Genomic DNA, 26,429 nt, shown 5'->3' on the forward strand with positions numbered 1-26,429 from the left:
CACAGAAACATCCACAGTTCCTTTATTTCCAGTTCTAAGTAAAGCAATTAAGAAATATACACATGAATCTTCACCAAATGATATACGTTAGAAGTTGCAGGTGGTATAATAGGATTTTAAAGAGTAAAATTACACGTTGATGAACCAAACTGAATGGTTTGAGTATTACTACTTCTTTCTTTTGAAAGAACTAATTCTAATATTAAAATTTAAAACATATGACATCTTTTAATTCAAACAAATATAAGAATCAAAATGGAAGAACAAAACGAGGAAAACTATAATTTGCAAATGCTGGCTGGACGAACCAGAAGTATCACTTGTTTGCCCTTGAGCTCAGTGTCTCTGATGCTTCCGAATGCCTTGTCATCGTCCACAGCCCAGCAACTCGTTTAGCTGATGATTATCTAGCCAAGCACCTTTGCCCTGACTTAGTTCTCACGAGCCCCATGTGCTGTTCTCCCCATGCTCACAAACGAGGAACCTGAAGAGCGGAAGCAGAGGAAGCAGAAACCTGCTCCAGGTAGTAAGTGGGGAAGACGAGACTTAAGCCAAGTGTCTGATCGGAGTCCACACTGTTACCCGTGATGCTCCTCAGACTATCTGATATCAATATTCTCATCCAAAATGTCCAGAACGATAAACACACCAAGGCTATCTACTAGTACTGGTATCATCTTCACACTATTCAAGCCAGATCATTTATCACAGGGCACGTCTCTCCTCCTGTAGGTGGTTAATCAAGAATCAGCATCCACTCAGTGCCACGCGTTAAATTTGACACCAAACATCCTGCTCAAACTCTCATTCTTTAGCTTCCAGAAGACAGTATAAGTAGCTACATATTAACTATAAACTATTAATATTAAAGTATACCTCAAGAGATCAGTTAGCAAACTACTCTAGAATTTCAGACATTCAAACCCCAGAAGAAAGCAAAACAGGTTAAAATGAGGACTCAAAAAGGCAGGTCCTAGTGCTTCTGTCCCCAGCGTGCAGAGGAAACCCTCCAGCTCCCTTTCCCATTTTGCCCTTGACTGTTAGTTAACTTCACTAACAATTAACTTGGTGATCCACTCTTCTCTTACACCTGTTCTGCCTTCCTTTAGTTACCCGCTGCTGACCTACTGTGTAATTTGCTCATTTAGTACAGCTACTCTCAAATGACCACCTCTGACCACTCCCTCCCACCCTAGGATGTGAGCGCCACAGGAGCAAGGGAACACTGATCTGACTTACTCACTCATTTGCTGACCAGAGCAAACGCCTCTCAGACACCACAAGGCACACAGCATGTGCTCAATAAATATTTTTACAAACACATCAAGAAACCACAAATTAGGAAGGGCAAGAATGCCAAACTAGACAAACACCGCAAAAACCAAGCACAGAAAGAGAAGGGAAACAGGATGAAATAGAGTCACTTTAGGGGAAAAAAAAGCAGTTAGTGTGAGGGCATGTGGTACACAGCAATGCTGTGAGGGCAGAGCATGCCTGCGGACAGGAGGACCACTGTCACAAGTCTTGCTCAGCGTTCTGGGACAGAAGGCAGGGAAGAACACGACACATTTGGAAAAGACTCATTTCAAATGGTCAGAATACATAAAATCTTAACAATGAAAATGTTTCAATTGTCTGGAAATTTTGCTTTATGTTGAACAGTTCATTCACTGGTGTCAGTTATTTGAGGTTAATTATTTCGGCCCACTTTTATGCTTTCACATGGCAACACCATGGTCTAGTGCAAAAAGCTCTTAAATTTGGAGACACTGCTCTGCCACTCACCACCTGTGTTACCCTAGACAAATTAATTCTCTAAGTAAGAGGAGTGAATCCATACCCTACCCATACCCTCTACACAATCATGAAGGTCCTATCTCTAATGCTTTATGATGCTACGATTTTATGATCTGAGACAAGTTTTGGAAATTCTTGACCTAAAGAAAGAACTTTTAGGAAAAAATGTTCCCACTGCTGGTTTAACTCTACCCCTATGCATCTTCCTCAGAATTAACAGTATGACATGGGGATAGAACCATGGCCTCTGCTCTAATTTAAGTAAATGATTTTACAACCTTGATGATTTAACTATTATTAATAAAAAATGTCATGCAGCACACCTCGAGAGAGATTATGACACAAAACTGTCCTGACTTAGGGGCTGCTCACAGGGGCCGCCTTCTGTCCCAGAACGCCGAGCAAGACTTGTGACAGTGGCCCTCCTGGCCGCAGGCGTGCTCTGCCCTCACAGCACTGCTGCGTACCACATGCCCTCACGCTGCCTTTTCTTCCCCTAAAGTTACTCTCTGTGGCTTTTTTGACTAAATTGTACAAATGTTGCCCTCTACTTCAAGCCCTCTACTTTACTCAAAAAGTAGCCTGAAAAAATATCTTAAGATTTCAAAATGCTCACCCTTTGCCATCACTCAAATTCTATTGATTATGACAGTTAGGTATTTATAAAATAGTATATACCTATCCTATACAAAATTGTCTGGTTTCTCTGCATAATTGAAGGAAAATGTCAGTACAATACACTGAATAAGTTTCTAAACATAGGCTGTTACTATTTTCATATACACAGAGTAAGGCTATTAAGAGGGGAAAACAAATCTGAAAGCTCCTCTCTAGGTTAAGTGCTGGAAAATACTTACATCCTTAACAAGCAAAGAATCATTTGTAATTATCATGTTCAATGCCTCAATGCAAAGTCAGTCTTATAAATGGCAGAAGAAAAACATCCATACTTCTTAGGCTGTAAAGACACACCCCATAGGGACCGAGCCTGATGTTCAGAGCAAACCTGTTCTGTATCTAGAGCACCACCTGGCGGCTGGAGTGAGACAACAGTCTGGTGCTCTCAACACACTACTGCTTCCTCTTAGTTCTCCAGGGGTCAGAAGAGACCCATGGCAACCTTTTATTTACCACGCTTACCGTCTTATCCTTCAGGCCTGACTCTAACACAACTTTCCCCAAAATAAATATCCCTCAGAAGCAGAGGTCTCCTGATGTGTGAGTCTCTCACAGTAAGTTCTCTGAACTAATTTTAGAAAACAGTGCTTTCTGAGAAAGCAGGATAGCATGAAATGACCTCAATCACTGTAATTTTTAAAGTTATGTAAGACTGCCTGATGGAATAAGCAGGAAAAAAAAGTATACATAAAAGAGCGTAATTTCAGGGACAACAAACAAAAGGTGGCAAGCGGAAACAAGGCTAAGTGCTGACAGTGTTGAAGCTGGGCAATGGGCATACGGAGTTCACTGCACTATTATCTCTACAAACGCCTGAAATTTTCCATTTTAAGGTTCTTTATAATATTAAGGTAAAAATACATAATTCAGATTTATTAATCCTAGTGATGTCTCTCAAATAATATGTGAACTTCTTTCCAAAACGGCTTCTTAATCTAAAACTACTGTAAAAAACAAAGTTTGTTCATCTTTTTCTTTTTAAAAAGCCTGTTTAAAGATTTTACAATAAATGCTAAGTGACACCGTTGATGCCATGACTACCTACAAACAAACAGAGAGTAACTGTCTGGTGTTATTCAATTGTGTGCTTGTGGCCTAGGAAAACATTTCCACTATCTTCATCCATAGATTCAAAGAGCGCTGTGCTTCAAACAATCTAAAGAGAAACAAAGATGATGGGCTCTGTGACCTATGCCAGAAAAGTGACTTTACTGTTGACAAAGACATCGAGCAGGGGATAAACCACTTTCATCTCCCACCATCGTATTCTCTTGTTGCCAGCTTGTGAATGTGTGACACAAAAAAAGGGAAAATGAAAACATGGAACAGAATGACCACGAAGCCTGATAACCTCCTCTGTTTAATTAGATAGAGAACAGCGTGCTTATAGGAGGGAGTTCTCTGTAGTACAGACCTGTGAAAGTGAAAAGCTAAGTCGCTCAGTCCTGTCTGACTCTGTGACCCCGTGGACTTATACAGTCCACGGAATTCTCCAAGCCAGAATACTGGAGTGGGTAGCCATTCCCTTCTCCAGGGGATCTTCCCAACCCAGGGATCGAACCCAGGTCTCCCGCATTGCAGGTGGATTCTTTACCAGCTGAGCCACAAGGGAAGCCCAGTATAGACCTGTAACAGGGACTTATTAAAAGGAGGCAGGTGTCCACTGCAGATAACAAAGCCACAGAACAAGCAGTTCAAGAAAGATCCTTGTGAACAATCCTTGTGAAGAATAAAGTCAGAGAAGTCACAACCCAAAGGCAGCATCTGCCCAGCCCCTCACCCCAACCAAGGAGTGGTCGGCAATGAAGAGGGGGCAGATAGCAACGGTGCCACCAGAGGGCCCTCCCCACATGACACCAGACGCGCCCAATACACTGCCACACAGCGACCTGACGAGCAAATCACTCAAGCCAGGCTTACTTTCCATACTAACCCCAACTGTATCTCAGGCAGTATACAAAGCTGGTTCGTGTCACATGAGCAGAGAATCGCAAGCTTGGTTTTGACTCCTTTCGTTCCGCTTTGTGTTCAGTTGTATACACAGTACCTCCAAATTCAAAAAGAGAGGAAGAGCTGTTCCGTATCAAACTATCTAAGCACTAAATGATACATATTTTTAAAAAAAAGGAGAGATAGGAATATATACTGCTCTTAAAATTTAAATTCCCTTTAATTCTATAATAATTCAACTATGATATGATATACACACATATAAACACAAAATCACATCACACGATTATCCTACAATGAGGACAGAAAGGGACACAGTGTAAGCCAACCTCTTGAGGACAGACTTATAGACCAGACAAGGTCTAATCTATTGCTGCTTAAGAGTTTTATTAAGGAAATAAGCTGGACTCACTCATTAAATTTAATACAGCAGATCCCTATTCTAATTGAGAAAAATGTTGAGTCATTAAAGACACTCTTAGAAACATTATTTTTAAACCTCATCGTTATAAATATTCCTGGTCAGGACAACAGTCCTGTCGACTTCATGATCCCTTAGGATGCTTCGGCTTACTTCTTTCCACTTTTCTGTTCCCACCAGCATCCGTCTCTCACCTGTTTCATTAAATTATATAAAGTATAAATACAAAATTCTTTATATACATTTCAGCTTATGATCACAGAGGTCACCCAAAATAAGACACTTCTTCCTAACATCCTTTCCATACTCCATACAAAAAAAAAAAAAAAAAAATCCACAAAGTCTGAGACCAGCTCGTTTGGGAGTGCTATGGAGAAAGACATTCTCATACTCTGGAGTAAACACAGTACAACCATGGAGGGAATTTGGCAATAACCAGCAAAATTCTATGAGCTCTTGTCCTTTGATGCACAGGTCAGATCAAGCAAAAAATACACTTCCACCCAAAGGCACAATGACAAAAGTATACTATCTAAAACAGCAGAAGATTAGAAACAAGTTCCAGTCCATTAACTAGGGATTGCGTGAATAAACTACAATACATCCAATCAAGGAAAAATAAAAACAACAAAGAATGATTCAACACACAAAAAGAGATAAAGCAAACAGAGAAAACTAACCCGTGTTGAATCTAGATGATGGAAACAAGGTAGTCAGTACAGCATTCTCTCAATTTCCCTTTGTCTGAAAGTCCATAATAAAATCTAGAAAACCATTCAGCCAATGCCTCAGAATTGTAATGCGACTACTGGAGCTATGGCTACAGCCTGTTCTTCACACAGTTTAGAAGAGCTGAGATCTACTGGCAGTGAATACTATTAGATAATGGTATTATCTATAACATAGTAAAATTTTAGCTAAAAATCCCATATTTGTATCCTATGGAATTACTTGTATTTTGAAAAATAAATATTCTTAAATGCTGGCTTTATATTGCATTATACAAAAGACAGGTCACAAATTACTCCTGCTTTATTTTATCTAGATAGTATTATGTTTTGAAAATCTGATATCTACCTGAATGACTGAAAACAGTAATGGAAACAAACGTACAGAATCATTTATGAAGTCTCATACAATCTCACCCTCTGCAATTATGTGCTACTTTTCTAAAGATGTTACTAAAAAGAACTGACTTGCTATTCTGGATATCAAAGCAATCTATATTTATTTATAGCCTCATCAAATCTCTCAAAAAATAACCTACTTCTTGGGGTGCCTAAGTGATTTTATTTTACAGTTACCAACAGAGTTAAAAATGGATTTTCTGCATTGATATGGTTGCTTAAAGTTCCCAAGTTAGTATGCTGACTGTTATTTACTTCAAATGTTTTACAACAACAAAAGCAAAAATGTATTTTCTTGAACATAATTAAATTAGTTTGGCCCATTATATGGACAAAACCACAAAACAGGGCTGCTGCCTGGAGCCAGGAAAGCAGGTCAGATCATTTGAACTTTCCAGAGAACTTTTCTGGCTTTTCTTTGTCTCTGAGCACTGGAACACTAGCTGGTTACTCACGTAGAAAACTGTAGCCAAGTACAAGGAAAACTCCTGCTCCACGACAGGAACGCCACACCTGGAGACTGAGAAGCCGAGCAGCATGTCCACATCAGTCTCTCTAGGCAGCCAGCGCCACAGAGAGCTGACTCTTATCTGAGAGCAAGAATTTGCCAAGTGAAGGAAGAATTTCTAGGATAAAAAGCCAGCAAGTAAAGGAGTCACCTGCAGCAGTGACCATCTCCCTACACAGAACTACCATTAGGGCAGCTCACAGGTCTTAAAATTCCCTCTTAATGAGCCCCAAGTTTAATAATCTACCTAAAAAAGATCAGAACTAGGACCAAGCTCCTGACCAGTGCCTTGTTCATAAAGCGGAAAGGAACGGTCCCCGCTCGCAGCTCCAAAGCATGGACACAAGGGGGCGCAGGAGGGCTGTAAGAACAGGGACGAACACAATCTCTCTCTCTCTCCACTCCTCTCTCTCTCTCTCTCAAGCTACTGTAGGCCAGCTGGCTTACCAGAAGGAAAGTGGAAAGAAAAGAGAAAGTGAAGAAGAGCCCTGATGGCTCAGCAGGTAAAAAATCCAGCTGCAACACAGGAGACACAGGTTCAGTCTCTGGGTTGGAAGATGCCCTGGAGAAGGAAACAGCGACCCACTCCAGTATTCTTGCCTGAAAAACCCCATGCACAGAGATGTCTGGTGGGCTATAGTCCAAAGGGCTGCAAAGAGCTGGACATGGCTTGAGCAACTAAGCAGGGGGTCAGGAAAAAACCTCAAAGACTGGCCTCAAGAACTGAAGCTGCAAAGGCAACTAAATTTAATAAATCAAACTACAGAGCAATTTATGCTCCAGGGCACTGTTGAAAATACAGCAACCAGTCAGCAAATGGTGGAGCCTAAGACCTAGATGTGAAACAACAAACACTTTAACTGAGAGATCAGGGAAGGAGACAAAGAGAACACTACTAAAACCAGTCGTTGTGGGGTGACTGTGCAATGCCCAAGGCTGAGACTCCAGGGAGTATCATCAGAGGCTTCTCGAATACAAATGCATATTCTCCTTTCTTCTCTGATTTTAAAACCAAATGCATCAAACGATACGTATATAATTGCATTGTTGGGACAGTAACATATAGAAAAGTAATATATTTGACAACATTGTAAAGAAGGTGGATGGAAACAAAGGTGAACTACAGTAAGAAAAGTGTATTAGATGGTAACTCAAATACACAGGAACAGATGAACAGAACCAGAAATGGAAGCTAAGGTTAATTTTAACCAATCATAAATAAATACTTGTTCCTATTTCTCCTCTCAGCTTTATAAAAGACATAAAGTCATATAAGGTAATAACTAAACAACATATATTGAGATCACAACATATATAAATTATAAATAGCACACAAAGTGCGAGGAGGGACTGGAGCTCAACAGCAATAGCATTTTATTCCTCACTGGACTCAAGCTGGCATAAATCTGAAGTCACTCCTGTAAGTCAACAGGTATATGGTAAGCCTAGAGCAGCTGCTAAGAGAACATCTCAAAAAATACATAGTGAAAAAATTAGAGGAATTGAAATCCTACACTAGAAAATATTCGTTTAGCGCAAAAGAAAACAGTAAAGAAATAAAAAAAAGACATGAAACATAAAACAAACGTGAAATGAAGACGTAAATCCAACTCCATCATTAACAACATTAAATATGGATTGATTAAACTTCAGCTAAGTGGAAGAGACTGCTCTCCCTCCAAATTAAAACAAACAAAAAAACAAGACCCAAATACACAGTGACTAAAAGAGACATACCTGAAACTCAAAGACTACAGACTGACAATAAAATAGTATAGATATATCATGCAAACAGGAACCACAAGAAGATGGAATGGCTATACCAACATCAAACAAAATGGATTTTAAAATAAAAAATCCTACTAGAGATACAGATAATCCACAGAATGGGAGATATTTTCTAATCTTTTAAGAATATTTTTATTACTTTAAAATATCTAATATTTTTCTAATATTTTTTAAATGGGCAAAAAATTTTAAATGGGCTAAATATGTAAACAGACATTTACTCAAAGAAAATATATAAACTGCCCTGAAAAGCATGTGAAAAAATGCTCAGTATCATTAGCTATTGGTGGTGGTGGTTTAGTCACTAAGTCGTGCCCAACTCTTGTGATCCCACGGCCTGTAGCCTGCCAGGCTCCTCTGTCCATGGGATTCTCCAGGCAAGAATACTGGAGTGGGATGCCATTTTCTTTGCAAATCGAAACTTCAATGAAGGCACTTCCCTAGTGGTCCAGTGCTTAAGACCCTGCGCTTCCAACACAGGGGGTTAGGTTCAGTTCCTAGTTGGGGAACGTGCTGAGGTACAGCCAAAAAAAATAAACACACCCTCAATGAGATACCACTTCACATCAACTCGGATGACAAAGAATTTAAAAAGGGTAGCACTTTGAAAAACAGTATGGCAGTTCCTCAAAAGGTAAACACAGAGTTTTTATTTACTTATATTTATTTGTTCCTATGACCTAGCAATTGCACTCCTAGGTATATACCCAAGAGAAATGAAAACATATGCCTACTAATACATAAAAACCTGTCCATGAATATCCATAGCAAAGCTTTCTATATAAGCCCCAAATGAAAACGACCCAAATGGCCATCAATGGATGAACAGAGAAACAGAATCTGGCCTATCCATACAACGAAATATTATTCTGCCACAAAATGGAATGAAGTACTGACACACGCTGCAACATGGATGAAGCCTGCAAACATGCTAAGTGAAAGAAGCCAGTCAACAAGAGACCAGTATGACACAATTTCATCCACCTGAATTGTCCAGATTAAAGAAATCCAGGAACAGAAAGTGGAATACGGTCGCCTAGAGCTGTGCTGCCTGAAGGATAATGAGGACTGACCGCTCTGGGGATGAGGTTTCTTTTCTGGATGATGATAACCTTCTGGCGTTAGTGATAATGGCTGCATGACTCTGAATATACTAAAAACCATTCAGTCATATACTTTAAATGGGTAAATTATATAGTATGTGAATTATACTACCAAGGTCCATATAGTCAAAGCACAATTCTTCCAGTAGTCATGTACAGATATGAGAGCTGGACCATAAAGAACGCTGAGTGCTGAAGAAGGGATGCTTTCGAACTGTGGTGCTGGAGAAGACATTTGACAGTCCCCTGGACAGCAAGGAGATCAAACCAATCAATCCTAAACGAGATCAACCCTGACTATCCATTGAAAGGACTGAGGCTGAAACTGAAGCTCCAATAACTGAGCCACCTGATGCAAAGAACCAGCTCACTGGAAAAGATCCCAATACTGAGAAAGACTGAGGACAGGAGGAGAAGGGGATGACAGAGGATGACAAAATTAGATGGCATCATCAACTCGACGGACATGAGTTTGAGCAAACCCCAATGAGACAATGAAGGACAGGAAAGTCCGGTGTGCTGCAGTCCATGGGGTCACAGAGAATCAGACACGACTTAAGTGACTAAACAACAAAACTCTTATAAAGAAATAAAAGCACAGCACAGTCTCGACTTACAAACTACTATCTGATGCTGCTTCTTAGAAACTACATTCAGAGACGTGACAAACTGACCCATACGAAAAACAGTATCACTTCAAACATCTCTGAAAACTCCATATGAATTCAGTTAGATGCAAGATAAATAAAACACTACGAATGAAGTTAAAAAACTTATCAAAGCCAAATATACTCACTTGTATGAAATCAAAGCACTAAACAATCACAAACTTTCCCACCAGTATGAATTTTCTCCAAGTATGTGATGCTATAAAAGGAATCAATAAGGCAAACCTACGAAAGACTGAAGGCAGGAGGAGAAGGGGACGACAGAGGATGAGACGGTTGGATGGCATCACCAATTCGATTGACATGAGTTTCAGCGAGCTCCGGAGCTGGTGATGGACAGGGAATGCTGGCGTGCTGCGGTCCATGGGGTCACAAAGAGCCGGACACGGCTGAGCGACTAAACTGAACTGATTTGGTTACAATAAAGAAATACACTATGTATTTCAACGTAAACACAAGATCAAATCACGTATTCAGAGTTCCCTACTGCTGATGGTAGTGAATGTAAATGTAAGCTATTTTAAAAAACCTCAAATAAACCTTGAGCCTAAATACAACACTGCCCTAGAGCCTGCCTGGATGTTAAGCGGCCCTTATCTTTTTGGACTTGGCTCAGATGTCACTTCCTTCAGAAAACCCTAAGGTGGCTTTCCTTACTAATCCACCAACTAACTCGAATGGCACTGGAACTGCTTACCCATCTGTCTCCCCAATGGAATGGACTCCATAGAGGCCTGAAGCCCAAAAATGGAGTCGGGGCGGGGGGAGCAGTCGAAGTTTAGCGGAAACACATCAGATGTGTTCTGGCCCAACTATCTATACCTGGGAAGCAGGCAGGCACAAGGCCAGAATCTCAAGGGTAGTAGGAAAGAGTAATGTGCAGAAAGGAATTAAGACCTCCTGAGAATATCAAAGGAGACCTTCTTGCACCTGGCAGAATCCATTACCTATAAATGCTACCATGCACTGCTACAGGTCTCAAAAGGGAATTTGTGGGAGCACTTCTCAAATCAGAACGTGCATGTGAAATCACCTGGAGACCTAGTTCATAATGTGGACTTTGACTCAGTAGGTCTGAAGGGAAACCTGAGATTCTGTGTTCCCAGTGACACCGATGCTGCTGGTCTGCAGATTACACTTTAACTAGAAAGGCTCTGGGAGACCAGAGTCAGCCTTCTCACAGGGAACATGCAGCATTACCTCCTGCCCTATCAACCATCTTTTTTAAGCTAACATATTCTGTGTTATTAAAAAGACACAAAAATCAAAACTTCAATCCTTCTGCATCTGTTGGCATCTTTCTTCCAAGACATCACCGTCCAGCTTTGAAAAGTAAGCAACCTCTTACTCATCTACATATCTGCAGCTGGAACACACAAGCCCTCAATAAAGGCTTGTCAAATGATGCTCTATACGAACAACCTCAACCCTGGGTGATGGACAGGGAAGCCTGGCACGCTGCAGTCCATGAGGTCACAAAGAGTCGGACACGACTGACTGACTGAACTGAACTGAAACAAGCTCAAAGTACTCAGTTTCTTCCACGTGCTTCTTGTTAAGCTCTATTTGTTCACTGGTTCATCTTCCCCGTGTGAACATCAATCCCTCGAGGACAGAGACGCCTCCCTGTGGGCTGTGGCACACAGTGCATCTGGTGACGTCGGCTGACAGCCCAACGACTGGTCTAGAAACACGCGACCCTCGGGCTCCTGGAGAGAACACTAAGTAAGAACACATCCTTTTTTTCTGAGGGATTTAAAATGATCACATGTATGGCTCGTTTTCACAAAAGTTCAGGAATACACCCTGCAAGGACCATCAGCTCCACTTAACAGATGGCTCCACTTAAGAAAATGGCATAAGAAGGTTATACAGTATGCTCCTTCACAGACAACCTCAGCATAGGAAAAAATGTTTAGTGAACGGTACCTCGGTCTTCCCACATTCATCGGGCGGATCCTGGTGTATGGCCATTTGATACTTGACATACAAAGAAAATGACTGGCTGAAGGACGACTTGAACTCTGGGTCCTCAAAGGAGACAGGTACTAACCTCACCTTCAGAGCAAGGAAAATACAAGCAAATGCTATTGAAACATCTCTAACTGATGATGTGCTTCTGAAGGTGAGGCTAGAGTAAGATCTCCGCAAATCCACTGCCAAAGCTCAGCACCAGCATTGTTTATAAAATGAGTAAACCTTGGAACAGGCTGACGACCACACAGCCTGAAGCATGAACTTTACACCGATATTTATGAAAAATTTAAACTCACAAGGGCCGGGACAGTTTATTTGGTTTAATTTTTCCCTTTACCCATGTTAATTCTCTTCATATAGCGGAGTCAATATTGTTGCTCACGTAACTGACACTAGCTCTGTCACTTCTACTTATATTAAGGGCTTTTCCCCCTTCCATATTTTTCTTGGGTAATTTGATTTATAAATTATAAATCAAGGACTTCATATGAGAACTTCAATTAAAACATGCTACTATCCATTCTAGTCCTACTCAGTTGTATACGGCCTGTACATCAACAAAGAGTAATTTAGCTATTAGGAACTCTCTCTACTCACGGCTTCTACATGGAGATAAAGCATGTTAACTGTGCTGGGCCAAGTGTGGCTACCATAAAAAACGGGATTTTTTAAAAAACTTCTTTTTCCCCATAAATATTTTAATTTAGAGATCTGTTTTCACTGAGTCTTAAGTAAATGCATCTAAACACGGTGATTTTTAAAATAGAGATACTTCATTTCACGTGCTACTTTCCATGTGGAAATTATACATAAAAGGCCTTAACATGGCCTGTGGTAAAATCTGCACTTTCAGAATGTCCATTATTCCATAGTCCTATCTCTTTGCAGATATACTGCAAATTTAACATAAATAAAATGCACCACAAATAAACCAAGAATTCACACAATGATATCAAATAGAGGGGAAGTTTCATTGTTCAGAAACATTACACTTGCCCTGCTGACCTGGCTCACAGTTGGTTTATCAGGCGGGTCCCTGTGAACAACCATCTGGTAACGTTTATAGACCTGGTAAGACTCCTGAAATGTGGCTTTGAACTGTGAACTTGGTGGAGATGATCTCACCACCCTCACCTTCAGAAGGAGGTAAAAAACAATGTTCATTAATTCATTTATTTATTCCATGGACTATGCATTAACAGTTACTCCCACCCTCAAAGACCCAAATGTTTCAATACAAATATTAAAGCAGAAACATGTAACAGCAATATTTTAACTCTAAAGATCAACTGTTAATAAATAGAGAAAAACGCTATTTCTCCAAATTATAGACTCATTAACAGAGTCTATATAGAACTCATTAAAGGCAGAGGCTCCTGCCCAAATTCTAAGATTAAGCTCTTTGACTGAATTATGTAAGACTGCCTCAGCTATAAAACAACAGATTAGTTCTGGCATTCAAAGCACAGATACAAACAAATACTCTTTAATATTAGCTGTACACAACTCCCCTTTAGTAAAACAATTCAAAAGACTGAAAATGTGAATATATTTTTTGGACACTCATTCATACATCATTAACTCTGAACTTACAACTTTTTAATGTAAGTATAAAAGACAACTTTCAAAAACTGTTCCTATTCCATAGCATACTTTAAAAAGACTCTAAAGTCAGGTTCCTTGTCCGTAAAACTCAAAGTTATCATTTTAGTCAAGTAAATAAATTAACCTCTCAGTGCCTTAGTTTCCTCATATGTAAAATGAGGATGCATTACAAGTGGTAACTACATAGTAACAGATGACATTTCTTTAATCTTATTTACTAACCAGTTAAAATATGTTAGCAAAACAGAATAGTAAAATACAAAATCAAATGTAATGTAATAGAAAGGCTTAACTGGAAACTTCTTGTTTGTGCCATGAATTTTTCTCATGAAAGAGTGACACCTAGTGGACTAAAAAAATCCATCCGTTCTGGGTATTATATTAAAAAAATAGAAGCTTGTAACACAAGGAATTTAACCCAGTGCTTTATGATAACCTACAGGGGTGGGAGGGAGGCTCAAGAGGTTGGGGACACAGGTGTCCTTTTGGCTGATTCACACTGTCATATGGCAGAAACCAATACAACTCTGTAAAGCAATTATCCTCCAATTAATTAAGAAACTAAATGCTGCCCACTGAAGACGTGTTCTATTAGGCGAAACCTGCTGCCCTGAACACATTACTAATAAAGCTAAAAAACTCTTCGTAAAGTATTTTAAGTGGTAAGTTCCATTCTTTTTACAATTTGGGAAGGAGAAAGTTAATACCAAAACAGAGCAGCCAAGGAATTATAATAATCAAAATTGTCAAAACTTGTGTCTAAGAATATATACTGTCCTAAGGTTTAAACTGCACCAAAGTAAATTTTTAACATCAGATTTTCAGTGATAACTGATATTATTAGATGATATTAAGCTATAAATTCAAAGGCTGACCAGTTCCTAATCAAGTAGGAGAATATAATGAAGTCATTATAGCAAGTGTTACAGAAAAAAATTTTATAAATATACCAAACTAATACTGAAAAACCTAGACTTAACCTAGAATGTAAATCTACTTGGGAAAAATAAGAGGAATACTGTAAAACTATCCATATTATGTCTAAACTGTCTAAATTCAGACATATTTATATTTATAATATGTCTAAACTGCTGGCTTACATAGGTAATAACCATTTTGTTCCCTTGATCAACACCAGAATATCAAAATCAATGAGACAGTGATTTGCCTACTGTAATCTATTTCTTTCACTATCTAAACCAAAACTGCCAAAAATGAAATTTTAAAAAAGTTATTTAAAAATTTTTCACTCTAATGAATAAATTTCAATTAAGGTGTACGAAAAGCCAGAGTACCTCGAATAATAATAACACTAAAACTGGAATTTTCACAACTTTAGTAGCCACCTTTTTAAACCTTACGAAAAAAAGTTTTCCTCAAGAGGCAATTAACTTAGTAAATATTAAGTGCCACTCCATCCCAGTTCACTTTAATTTCCCATTATATAAACAGCAAAACATCAACTGTATAATCCTCAAGTGAAAAGAAACAAGGTAATCGACAAAAAAAAATGTCCTCCAAGGTACCTCTAACTTGTGTGATGCATTCTCTGGTAAAGATTCAAAAATTAAATCTTCAAGCGACTTGGGTTGGTTGGATTTAGTCTTTGGTGGGAGCAAAGATGAGGGCTGACACTGAGCCTGGAAGCCCTCGCGTTCTCCAGCTGGGTCCTGCTGCATGAGTTTCAACCTTTTCCTTTCTTTCCTGATCTCCTTTGCTTTTCGACATGGAGGCTTACTCAGATCTGCCCCTCTCCCTAAAAAGGAATTTTAAAACAGTAGATCAATCACATCTGGCTCCAGAAATATTTTTCAAAAATCTCAAAGGTTCTACAGAATCAGTCCAAAGAGTTCCAATTGTTAGGTTAGCTTTGACTGGAGGTTTCAGAGGTTTCATGGTGTAGACCTCTAAGTCGATCTTTAAATTTATCTTAGAAGAACTGCCAGAGAAAGGAAATAGTAACAGAAACTTCTCAAGCAGCTCTTTGAGACCCCATGGACTATAGCCCACCAGGCTCCTCTGTCCAGGAGATTATCCTGGCAGGAATACTGGAGTTGGTTGCCATCTCCTTTTCCAGGGTATCTTCCAGACTCAAGGATCGACCTCGTGTCTCCTGAATTGGCTGGCAGATTCCGAACCACGGAGCCACCTGGGAAGCCCCTTATTTTAATGAAAAAGAGCAAATATCAAGCTGACAACCCTTTAAAATATAAAAAAAGTTTATTATTAAAAACTACAAAATTGAGTCAATACCATTTAACCTAGGAAGCTATTTTCAAGGAATCTATTCCAAGAAAATCACAAGAGATAAAGGCTAACAATGAACACAAATGAAAACTTCAAAATAATCAAGATGCCCAGTTACAGAACTGCATAATTTTTAAAATAAGCAACAGAATATCCCATTTTAATTAAAATTAAAGCCATTTTAATTGCTTTAGAAATTTTAGGGGTTCTGTCATTATTCACTGTTAAAACACTATATATTATACAATTAAATACTTAGGAAAAAAATCTGAAATATACCACCACATTAACAGCCAATTTAACAGTTAAAAATGTTTAACAGTTTAAAAATAAAGAAAGGATTTCCCTCTTTTTTTTGTAGTGTTCTCTTTTCTCCCAATTTTCTAACATTACACATAATTTTTTATTTTTTTAAAAACTATTAATAAAGAAAAATGGTTTTATAAAGATTTAGGATCCTGAAATTCAGTATTCACGAATCATATAAAAATCAATTTTATACAGAAGAAAATTAAGACCAAGAGTGTTAAGAGACAGTCAGAGACCAAGACCTGGTCAAAAGAAAACTAGTTTAATGAGAAAATAGTGATAATGAGATGAAAGTACAACTTCATTAACTCAACTAAAAACAAAATGTACCTTTAAAAAAATGACTTTTAATAAACCAGTAACAAAAAACTAACTATAATTAGCCATCACTCTATTGCCTTAGAAAATTCATTTTCTTTGGCCAGAGAAATGTGTCATTTCTCAAATTTATATGTCAACCATATCCCAAAAAAACTAGAAGAAAAAAAAAAAAAGACTGCCATTATGAGTCAATAATGTTTCAAATGAGGGTAGGCTCCATGGAGATCTATTATAATATTCAGTCTATATTTGCCTCCGAAATTCTCCAAAATGAAGATTTTTCAAATTATGTAAGCAATTATTGTAATAAATAATAAAAATAGTAAACAAACTGACCCTAATGACCAAGAGAGTAAGAGTTGAAAGAAATTATCTAGATCATTCAAAACATTTTACTGGACCGTTCTAATTAGGACAAAATCTCAGACCAGCAATTTAAATGCCATGAAACCTTAAAAAAAAAAAAAAATCAATAAAAATGCAGTGTTTACTGTGTTTTAACACATATAACTTATAATTTAAACAAAAAACTAAAATAATACTAAAAAATCTCTCCCTTGGATTATTTTGTACAAGAATGAACTCAAGAACTGAAGTATAGTAACTATGCAAATTGACATTTAATGAAATTTTTTGAGTCATATATACATGCAAACATATATATAATAAACCCATTTAATGTTGGATATATTTTCCAAGCCTAATTCTTTTATAAGTGGTAATACAGAAAGAAGTCTCACTTTATTAAAGGTGAAATTAAATATCAAAATGTAGAATTACTTTTCTCGGCTGCACGGCTTGCACCATCTCAGTTCCCTGAGCAGGGACTGGACCCAGGCCACGGCAGTGAGAGCCTGGAATCCTAACCACTAGGCCACCAAGGAACTACCTGGGAATTTTTTGTTAATTTGGAAAATTTTAAACTAAAATTAATTATGATTACATAAAGAAATCTAGTGGGCTTCCCTGATGGCTCAGACGATAAAGAATCTGCCTGCAGGGAGACCCGTGTTCCATCCCTCAGTCAGGAAGATCCTGTGGAGAAGGAAATGGCAACCCCCTCTAGTATTCTTGCCTGGAGAATCCCATGAACAGAGGCTACAGTCCACGGGGTCACAATATTGGGCACCAACTGAGCAACTAACACACACAAAGAAATCTAATGGCAAATTGAAGAATTTCACAATGTCTGTTATTTCAGACATAGTATCTACTGTGTCTCAGGTAACACTAAAAATAAAAATGTTTAATACCCTACCTTCTCACAGACGAAAGTTCGATTCTCAAACCTCAAGGGCCTTAAGATAATAAAAAGAAATGGAACTCTTAAAATGTCTGTTAGGGGATGGTAAGACTATTATTTTAGGTTTTTTAAACAATCTGTTCATCTAAATTCAGGTAATAAGGTGTACAAAACAGGGATCCATGTTACAAATTTCCTGAGTGTTCCACTTTTTTAGCTCATGAGAGGGCTCAGGGATTATGATGTCTCAAGCACAAAGGCAATCTAGACTTTAATATGGCCTGATGGCAAACTTCCACTACCTGGCTGAGGAGCTGTATGCACTTTAACTGAACACGATGGTTCACCAGAGCCCAACTTCTCTTCCACATCTTGTGAACGGGTTATCTCATTAGATTCTTCCCTCTTTGCTTTCTTCCTCTCTTCACTCTCTAAGCTCTTCTTGAGGTCATCATTGAATGTTTTAAGGTCACAGTGTATATCCAATTTATTTATTAACCCAAAGTCACTGGAAACGGCATCCTCCACGCTGGGCTCCATGGGCTCATCTACAAATCAAAGAGAAATCACAGTCCCTCAGCCAGGCCATCTGACACAACCAAGAGACATATACAGAAAACACGCCCTCTTCTACCCAAGGTGGCAGAGACTAGTGAGCGTCCACCAAGTCCACTCTCCCATCTTGCGGAGTCAGGGCTGTGGTGGAGACAGTGGGCCCTGGAAAGGGAACGTGCCAGACCCTTCACGAGTTATAACCAAGCTCCCACCAGTGGGACAGAACCAAAGCGACAGGTTCAATTTTGCTCACTTGTTTTAAAGGAAATCTGTGACCCTGAACTTACACCCTTACCCCTCCCCACTGGCTAGGTTAGTAAAAACCAGAGGGACCTCAGAAATCACATGAAGAGAGACCCAGAATGGCAGGGGGTGGGTAGGGGAGGCTGGGGGTTGCAGGGGGGGTTGGGGAGGAAAGTAAAGGGCAGTACATGAGGGCAAAGAATGTACCTGTTTTGGTGGCCACTGTATCTCCAGTGCTTAAAAGAGGGACCGAGACATTGTAAGCATTCAAAACATACTTGAGGGATGAATTAACAAGCTAACACTGGGGTGGAAGGCTCCCAGGGTAGGCCATTTCTTATAGCAGAAATGAGAAAGAGCTATAAGGATGGGCAGCATTCCCAATTCTTATGGTCATGTGTTAGGGAGTGCCTATGGGGAAATGCTAAGACAAAAAAGAAAGAACAGCAAAACATTGAAGAAACTGAAAAAGCAAAGAAACCCAAGTTAATTAAATGTTACTAGGAAATTTACCCAAATTCAAAATTCATTAAGAAAAAAAAATAAAGCTTCAGGCAATGTAACAATTCTTATTATCAGGGCTTCCCTAATAGCTCAGTTGGTAAAGAATCCGCCTGCAATGCAGGAGACCCTGGTTTGATTCCTGGGTTGGGAACATCCTCTGGAGAAGGGATAGGCTACCTACTCCAGTATTCTTGGGCTTCCCCTGTGGCTCAGCTGGTAGAGAATCCACCTCCAATGCGGGAGACCTGGGTTCAATCCCTGGGTTGGGAAGATCCCCTGGAGAAGAGAAAGGCTACCCACTCCAGTATTCTGGCCTGGAGAATGCCATGGCTATATAGCCCACTGGGTCACAAAGAGTTGGACACGATTGAGTGACTTTCACTTTTCACTTTCAGGCAATATAATTTACTGAAGACCTTACTCAAACATGGAAAATCTGAGCTTTACTCTGCATTATAAATAATTGTGTAATCTTATGTAAGTTGTACACAAGCATTTATTTCTCCAGAGACAGTGCTGTTGCTGCTGTTTAGTCGCCTCAGTCGCGTCTGACTCTGCGCTACCCTATGGAATGTAGCATGCCAGGCTCCTCTGTCCATGGGATTCTCCGGGCAAGAGTACTGGAGTGGTTGCCATGCCCTCCTCCAAGGGATCTTTCCAACCCAGAGATCGAACCTGGGTCTCCTGCACTGTAGGCAGACTATTTACCACTGAGCTACCAGGGAAGCCCAGAGACAGAATCACTTTCTATTTACGTGATAAGGTATCATTAGGATCAAAGAAAATGAAGAATTCTCAAACAATCAGGAAAACTAAAATTTCAATAAATTCCAGGAAATGAATCTTTAAAATGGTCCTGTCTTCCTCCCAAGCTAGACTCCCCCTGGCATATATTCCCCATCTCCCTGATTTGGGGGCCAATGGAAGCAGTGCAGCCGCAGAGCTCAGAGTGGCCTTCACCATCACAGTAACAGTGGTTCCTGACTGCAGTGGGACCTCCTTCCACCACCTAACGAACGAGTGAAAGTGAGAACCTTGGAAAGAAACATCTATTTAAAATAAATAGTTTTTAGCCGCCATCTCATCTTACCCTCACAATTTCCTTTTGAAATTTCCCCTTTAGCCAGAAATTTCAACATTTTTTTCAAAACCTTCTTGTGAGATTTTGATGGCTGAAACTGTAAAGGTCGGCACCTAGGAAAGCAAAATAAGTATTTAAAAAGTGAACTAAAACTGTGAAGAAATAAAATCAGTTCTAGATAACAGTACAATAAAGAAAAGCTCATGACTGGGATTTCTGGATAAAGACAGGGCTTAAAGTAGTCTCTAATCCCATCTCAAAACTCACTAAAATACAGTTAAGGGATTATTAAAAAAAAAAAAAGCAAAAGACATAAACCACTACGAAAAAAAATAATGGGAGAAACGCTGGAAGCTAGAAAGCAGATATACAAGTGCTAACTGACTTAGCAGACCAGAGAAACTGAATCCTAAGCCAACAGTGGGAAAAGCCAAAAAGATGCCCGATTTTCTCCACATTACCCCTAAAAGTCTTAGGGATTGGCGATACCTGCTATCGTGGGAGAAAAGAGTGAAAGTAGGTGTAGAACTAGGAAGATCCCTTGAAAGTCTGTTTTGCAAGAAGTTATTATCTCATATTCTCCCCCACTCAGCACAGATGAGTCTCTAAACCCAGCAGAAAATTGCAAACTTTTCAGAAAGGGTAAAAAAAAAAAAAAAAAAAAGGCCTCTTCTGTGAGGAATACAGACACAGCTGAAAACAGTAAGTTCACAGCCAACAACAATAAGCTTAAATGAAAGCCTTCATGCTAACTGCTGAGACCTCTGTCACCCACATCCCCAACCCAGTCCCAGAACATCAGCAGATAATACTTTCTCTCCAGAATGTGATCAGAACGAAAAATACTGACCCAGAGATTCCCCCAAAGAAGAGATTAGCCAGACCATCCTACTTAACGCCCATAGTAAACAAGACCCACCAAGGTACATAAAATTTCCAATGGGACACTGGAAGGTTGGAATCACCAGATACTTGAGGGCCTCTAAAGCAAAGATAGGTGCCAAAAGGTTGAAGAAAGTAACTTGCAGGATATCAAGTGTACGGGAAGAAGGAAACCTTAAAAAACTTAAGAACAAAAATCTCTCTTAGAAGTAAAAATAGAGTAGAAGAAATTAAAAGTTAAATAGAAAACTGAAGACTTGGAAAATAAAGTTGAGAACATCTCCCAAAAGACATAGAAAATCAAAGAGAAAAATAAAGAAGAGAACCAGTCTAAAAGGTCCAATGTCTAAAGACATGAGAAAAGAGAAAGAAGAAAATGGTAAGGAGAGGATCAACAAAATAACACAAGAAAACTTCCCTGGGACATGATGGGAGGAGCCCCTAGACAAGAGGGGTGTCTCAAGCACATATGCAAGGAATGAAAACAGATGCACTGCCAAACATATTGTGAAACATCAAAACACTGAAGACAAAAAAAAAACTTCCAAAGAGAAAGAAAACACTTTGGACAGAGGAACAAGAATCAGAATGCCACTGAACTGCTCAATAGCAATAAGACAACAATGCAGCAAAGCTTTCAAAATTCTAAAGGAAAATTATTTTCAATCTACACTGCTATACCCAGCCAAACTATAAGCTAAGTTTGAGCAGTCAATGAAAACATTTCCAAAGCCTAAAAAAATTTACCTCTTATGCACTTTTTCTCAAGAAACTGTTAGAAAAGGTGCTTCACTAAAATAAAGGAAGAATACAAGAAAAGAGAGTAGAAAAGACAAGATGCAAACCAAGACCCAAAAGGAATCCTCAAGATGAGAGTCAAAAAGAGACTCCAGTGACCTATCAGGCACAGAGGCAATCTGTTCAGATCAGAGCAGATCAAAAGAGTCCCGTTAAGATTTTCATCAAGAAGATAAGAATGATACAGTACCTAAAGCATCTAAACATAGCAAGAGTAAATTTACACCTCTGGGGGAGCACTTCTAGATAAATTGGTAATAGGTGCCTCAAAGACTAGGTAAACAAAAATGACAATGAACAACACCAGGCAAAGTAAAAACTTGTGCAGGAAAGATCAAGTAATACTTTGGCCACCTGATGTTAAAAGGGCTGATTCACTGGAAAAGACCTTGATACTGGGAAAGATTGAGGGAAGGAGGAGAAGGGGATGGCAGAGGATGAGATGGTTGGATAGCATGTCTCAATGAACACGAGTTTGGGCAAACTCCAGGAGATAGTGAAGAACAGGGAAGCCTGGCGTGCTGCAGTCCACAGGCTTGCAAAGAGTTGGACATGACTTAAAGACTGAACAACAACTACATGGCTGAGCTCTGCAGTCTATTTACACAGCCATAATGAGACGACTACATCCATCCAAAATTTTGGGAAGTTGGGGATGAAGACAAATAGGAGTTTGAATGTGACAAAGGTAAGTGGGGTAAAATAAAGTTAAACCCTTATCTTACAGTGAGAGAAGCCCAGAGATAATGGAGAACACCAACCTTTTAGTAATGAAGTATTACTATATAAAAATGAAAGTGAAAGTTGTTCAGTCATGTCCAACTCTTTGCAACCTCATCGACTGTAACCTGCCAGGCTCCTCTGTCCATGGAATTTTCCAGGCAAGAATACTGGAGTGGGGAACCATTCCCTGAAACCTGGTCTCCTGCATTGCGGGCAGATTCTTTACCACCTGAGCTACCACTGAAGCCCTATAATTATATAAGCATGTTACTTAAAGACACAGAGGTGAAAAAAACAAAAGAATCAGTTAAAAGATTTGAAAGTGACTGCAATGAGAAACAGAAAATAGGAACTGGAGGGGAGAGGGGTGGTTCAGAGGACAGCCATTTTGCAAGATAAGCTTTACGGGAACTATTCGATTCTTTAAAGTGCTAGCAAATATGCTATTAATAAAAATTGAAATTGGAAAAAAAATTCATAGACAGGGGAGTTCATCCTCATTTTTACTCACACACTGGACAGGCCCCAGCATCTGCCTAACGAAAAGCAGAGTTGTAGGCGAGACCACACTGCCTTCGCCTAAGGCCTCACTGCACAGCCGCTGTAGTGAGCAGCGAAACAACCCAATATGCAAATATGCATGTTTTATGCAATACGAATATGCAAAACGACTCCCCAAAAGATCAACGTGTAAAAGTGAAGTTGTGTAAAGGATAACAATGCGGGAAATTTCTTTTTTTAATTTGGCTGCACTAGGTATTAGTCGTGACATTCAGGATCTTTTGTTGCGGGATATGGGATTAGGTCCCCGGACCACAGATCAAACTGGGGCCACCTGCATTGGGAGCTTAGAGTCTTAGGCACTGGATCACCAGGGAGGTCCCTTCAGGAAATGTTTGATCCCATGTAAAATTATAAAATGCCAAAAAAAAAAAAAGGCACATTTTGCAAATACTTTGTCTTGCAATGTTCATTGAGCCCTTTTTCATAAAAGCAACACACCTGGAACAGTGCTTTATATGAGACAGGAACCCAATAAATTATAGATGCTTCTATCTTTTTCTTAACCCACTGAAAGGGGCCTTTTCTGAATAGAGATTCTCAGGGTTCAGGCCAATCAACTTCAGACTTATTTGAACAGAATCCTAGCCATAATCCAATGAGAAATTGTTATCGGAGGGAAAAACAATTTCTGTCTTTGAAGACGTTACCACTTCATAATGGCTAAAGCTGAAAGAGGTATTCTGTCATTTTATACTAAATGAGATGTTCTCAGCAAACGAGATAGTCATATTTTTTCTTTGTTGCACCAGTCCCTTGACCAGTTAGGAAAGAGAAAGGATTAACCAGGAATCAGTGAATTTTGAAAGTCAGTGATCACCCTAAAATTAGTATGTTCAATGTTACATTATTTTTGTCTATATGTTCCCTGTCTTGTTTTGTTATCAATTCTCAAATCGGTCTACAACCTCAAAACAAGTTAAGAGTAACTAAGGGAAACAGATGTGAGGACCCATCGAGCATGATGGACACAGCCGTGTTTGCTTTATCTAGAGTATACATACACGTTCAAACTGTAGACATATTCTTCACAATGTTAACAAACATTCCCTATTTTTGCTACCAGAAGAAGGGGAAGAGGGAGGGGAAAGGGAAGAGGCAAGGGGAGGGGAAGACGATGATGAGGGAGAAGAGGAGGGACCTTCCTAATCAGAGAAGAAGGGAAAAATCCTTCCATGTTAGGGTGAAGTAAGCGAGGGCACAAGAGAAACACAAAGTATTAAGAAAAACCAAGCAAATACTCTGTAGGAAACCAGACTTTTTAGTTTGAGTTTTCTGGTGAAGACTAGATTCTAAACAGATGCAGGTTAAGTGCCAGCCTCCTCTTCCTTATTCCTTATACAGGATTCTGCAGCATTGTCTGAATGAAACCACTGTGTCAAATAATACGCAAGGGAATTGGAATTGCTGCTCTTGTTGTTTTCAGTCACTAAATCGTGTGCAACTCTTTGCGACTCCAAGCTAACGTGCTAAAAATTTGATACCTAAAAGTAATTTAAGTATTTGCCAATATTCTCCCAATATTTCATGTATTATTGACTAGATTGCTAAATGTATATTTTTATATCACATTAATATTTATATCTAATCAAACCATATTATTAAAACCTATTGATTAGCATATGAATACAGTATCAGTATACAGAAAAAACTTGTCTGCTTTTTTTATAAAGAATGTGTACCTAGAACAGAAATACCCTTAAAAAAGCAGGATTCTACTAAAAAATTTTATATAATCTTCATATTAATAGAAAATAATCAAAATTCTTACCTTATGGTATACTGAGGACAACATGTTTGATTCATGACAGGTTTGTACACATATTTCCCGCTTCTAAAATTATAGAATAGCTTTGTTAATTTCATACATATTTCTCACAGGCAGCAAAGTAGATTAGCACAGGAATATGAAATTAATTAAGGTTAAAATCTAATCAGTAGGGTAAAAACTGAGGTTGAGTTACTCTTCACAAGCTAAATGATCTTACATGGTGGGTAATCCAAGGACCAGGGTCCAAGTTTTCCTTTCCTAAACCCTGGCATATGTACTCCACAGCTGATAACCGAGGTAACCTCAGTTACCCTCTCATCAAGCATCTGCAATCCCTTCCATGCCTCCATCCACCGCCCACTTGATACTGAAAAGGCTGCCCAGGATGCTGTGGGGCTGGTGCGTGTTGCTGCCTACGACATCCACATGCGGGGGTTCCACGGGCACCAGCATGATGTACTCCCAAGCCAACCTGATTCTTTCCATGATTTCCGGATCTCAGCTCATACGGAGCCATGACACCACAAGCTCAATTTTGTCCAGATTTGGAAATGCCCTAATCCAACTGGACTGCTGTTCTTATCACAAAAGGAAATTGGACATAAAAAGAAACACCAGGGCTTCCCTAGGGGCTCAGTGATAAAGAATCCTCCTGCCAATGCAGGAGACAGGGATTCGATCCCTGATCCGGGAAGACCCCACATGCCCAGAGCAACTAAGCCCATGCGCCACAACTACTGAGTCTCTGCTCTAGAGCCTAGGAGCCCCAACTACTGAAGGCTGAGGGCCTCAGGGCCTGAGCTCCACAAGAGAAGCCACCGCAGTGAGAAGCCATGCACTGCAGCAAGAGGTGCCCCTGGTGACCGCAACTAGAGAAAAGCCTGTGCAGCAATGAAGACCCAGCACAGCCAAAAATAGATAAATAATTTTTTAAAAAAGACACATTAAACAGTAGATACGCACACACAGAGAAAGGACCACGTGAGGACACAGCAAAAAGGCAACCAGGTATAAGGGAAGGAGAGAAGCTGCAGGAAAAACCAAAGCTGTGGACACCTGGATTCTGGACTTCCAGCCTACAGAAGCATGAGAAAATACATTTCTCTCACTCCAGCGGCCCAAACTGTGGCGCTCTGTCATGGCAGTCCTAGCAATCACACAGGAGTTCAGCTCCCGAGCTGAAAATCTGGGAGTCCTCCTAGGCTCTCCCCTCCCTTGCACCTCCATATGCTGCCAGCAATCGTTCTACTTCCGAAACGTCTCGAGAGTCTGCCCCCTGCCCGATCCAGCTCCTAATCTAGTCACCGCTCCTGGCTAGGACAGCAGCTCCTCACCACCTCACACCTGTAGTAATCGCTGGGACTCATTTTCCTGCCTTCAGAACCACTCCCTCAGACACCTCTCTGCTATCTGAATCATCATTTCCTGATCTCAAATTCCATCACTTTTCTCTCTGACATAAAAACCTTCAATAGCTCCCCCGTACCATTTAAAAAATAAAAAAAATTTCCTTATTATGGCACACAAAGTCCTGCCACATCTGACCTACATCTATCCACATTTTGGGCC

The 26,429-nt window shown here is 39.6% G+C and overlaps 2 protein-coding genes across 7 annotated transcripts in view; one reads left to right on the forward strand and one right to left on the reverse strand.

Annotated features, from left to right (window-relative positions):
- The window catches only part of ATE1 (arginyltransferase 1), a 162,814-nt gene that overhangs the window by 131,213 nt on the left and 5,172 nt on the right, over nt 1-26,429 (reverse strand). For 2 of the 6 annotated variants that reach the window (XM_069566743.1, XM_069566742.1), the window contains exons 3-8: nt 24,861-24,923; nt 20,135-20,238; nt 18,045-18,290; nt 15,149-15,378; nt 13,023-13,151; nt 11,970-12,098 (exon numbers count right to left, since the gene is read on the reverse strand). In XM_069566743.1, the coding sequence (XP_069422844.1) occupies nt 11,970-12,098; nt 13,023-13,151; nt 15,149-15,378; nt 18,045-18,290; nt 20,135-20,238; nt 24,861-24,923 (901 nt within the window). The remainder of the gene's footprint in view (nt 1-11,969; nt 12,099-13,022; nt 13,152-15,148; nt 15,379-18,044; nt 18,291-20,134; nt 20,239-24,860; nt 24,924-26,429) is intronic. The other 4 variants (XM_069566747.1, XM_069566745.1, XM_069566746.1 and 1 more) reach the window with 2 other exon arrangements.
- LOC138427652 (uncharacterized) overlaps nt 1-26,429 on the forward strand; it is a 116,552-nt gene that overhangs the window by 76,104 nt on the left and 14,019 nt on the right. Inside the window, exon 2 of the mRNA XM_069567426.1 lies at nt 25,184-25,316. Within this exon, the coding sequence (XP_069423527.1) occupies nt 25,184-25,316 (133 nt within the window). The remainder of the gene's footprint in view (nt 1-25,183; nt 25,317-26,429) is intronic.

This window comes from Ovis canadensis, chromosome 22 (assembly GCF_042477335.2).
Source record: "Ovis canadensis isolate MfBH-ARS-UI-01 breed Bighorn chromosome 22, ARS-UI_OviCan_v2, whole genome shotgun sequence".
In the NCBI taxonomy this organism is placed as follows: Eukaryota; Metazoa; Chordata; class Mammalia; order Artiodactyla; family Bovidae; genus Ovis; species Ovis canadensis.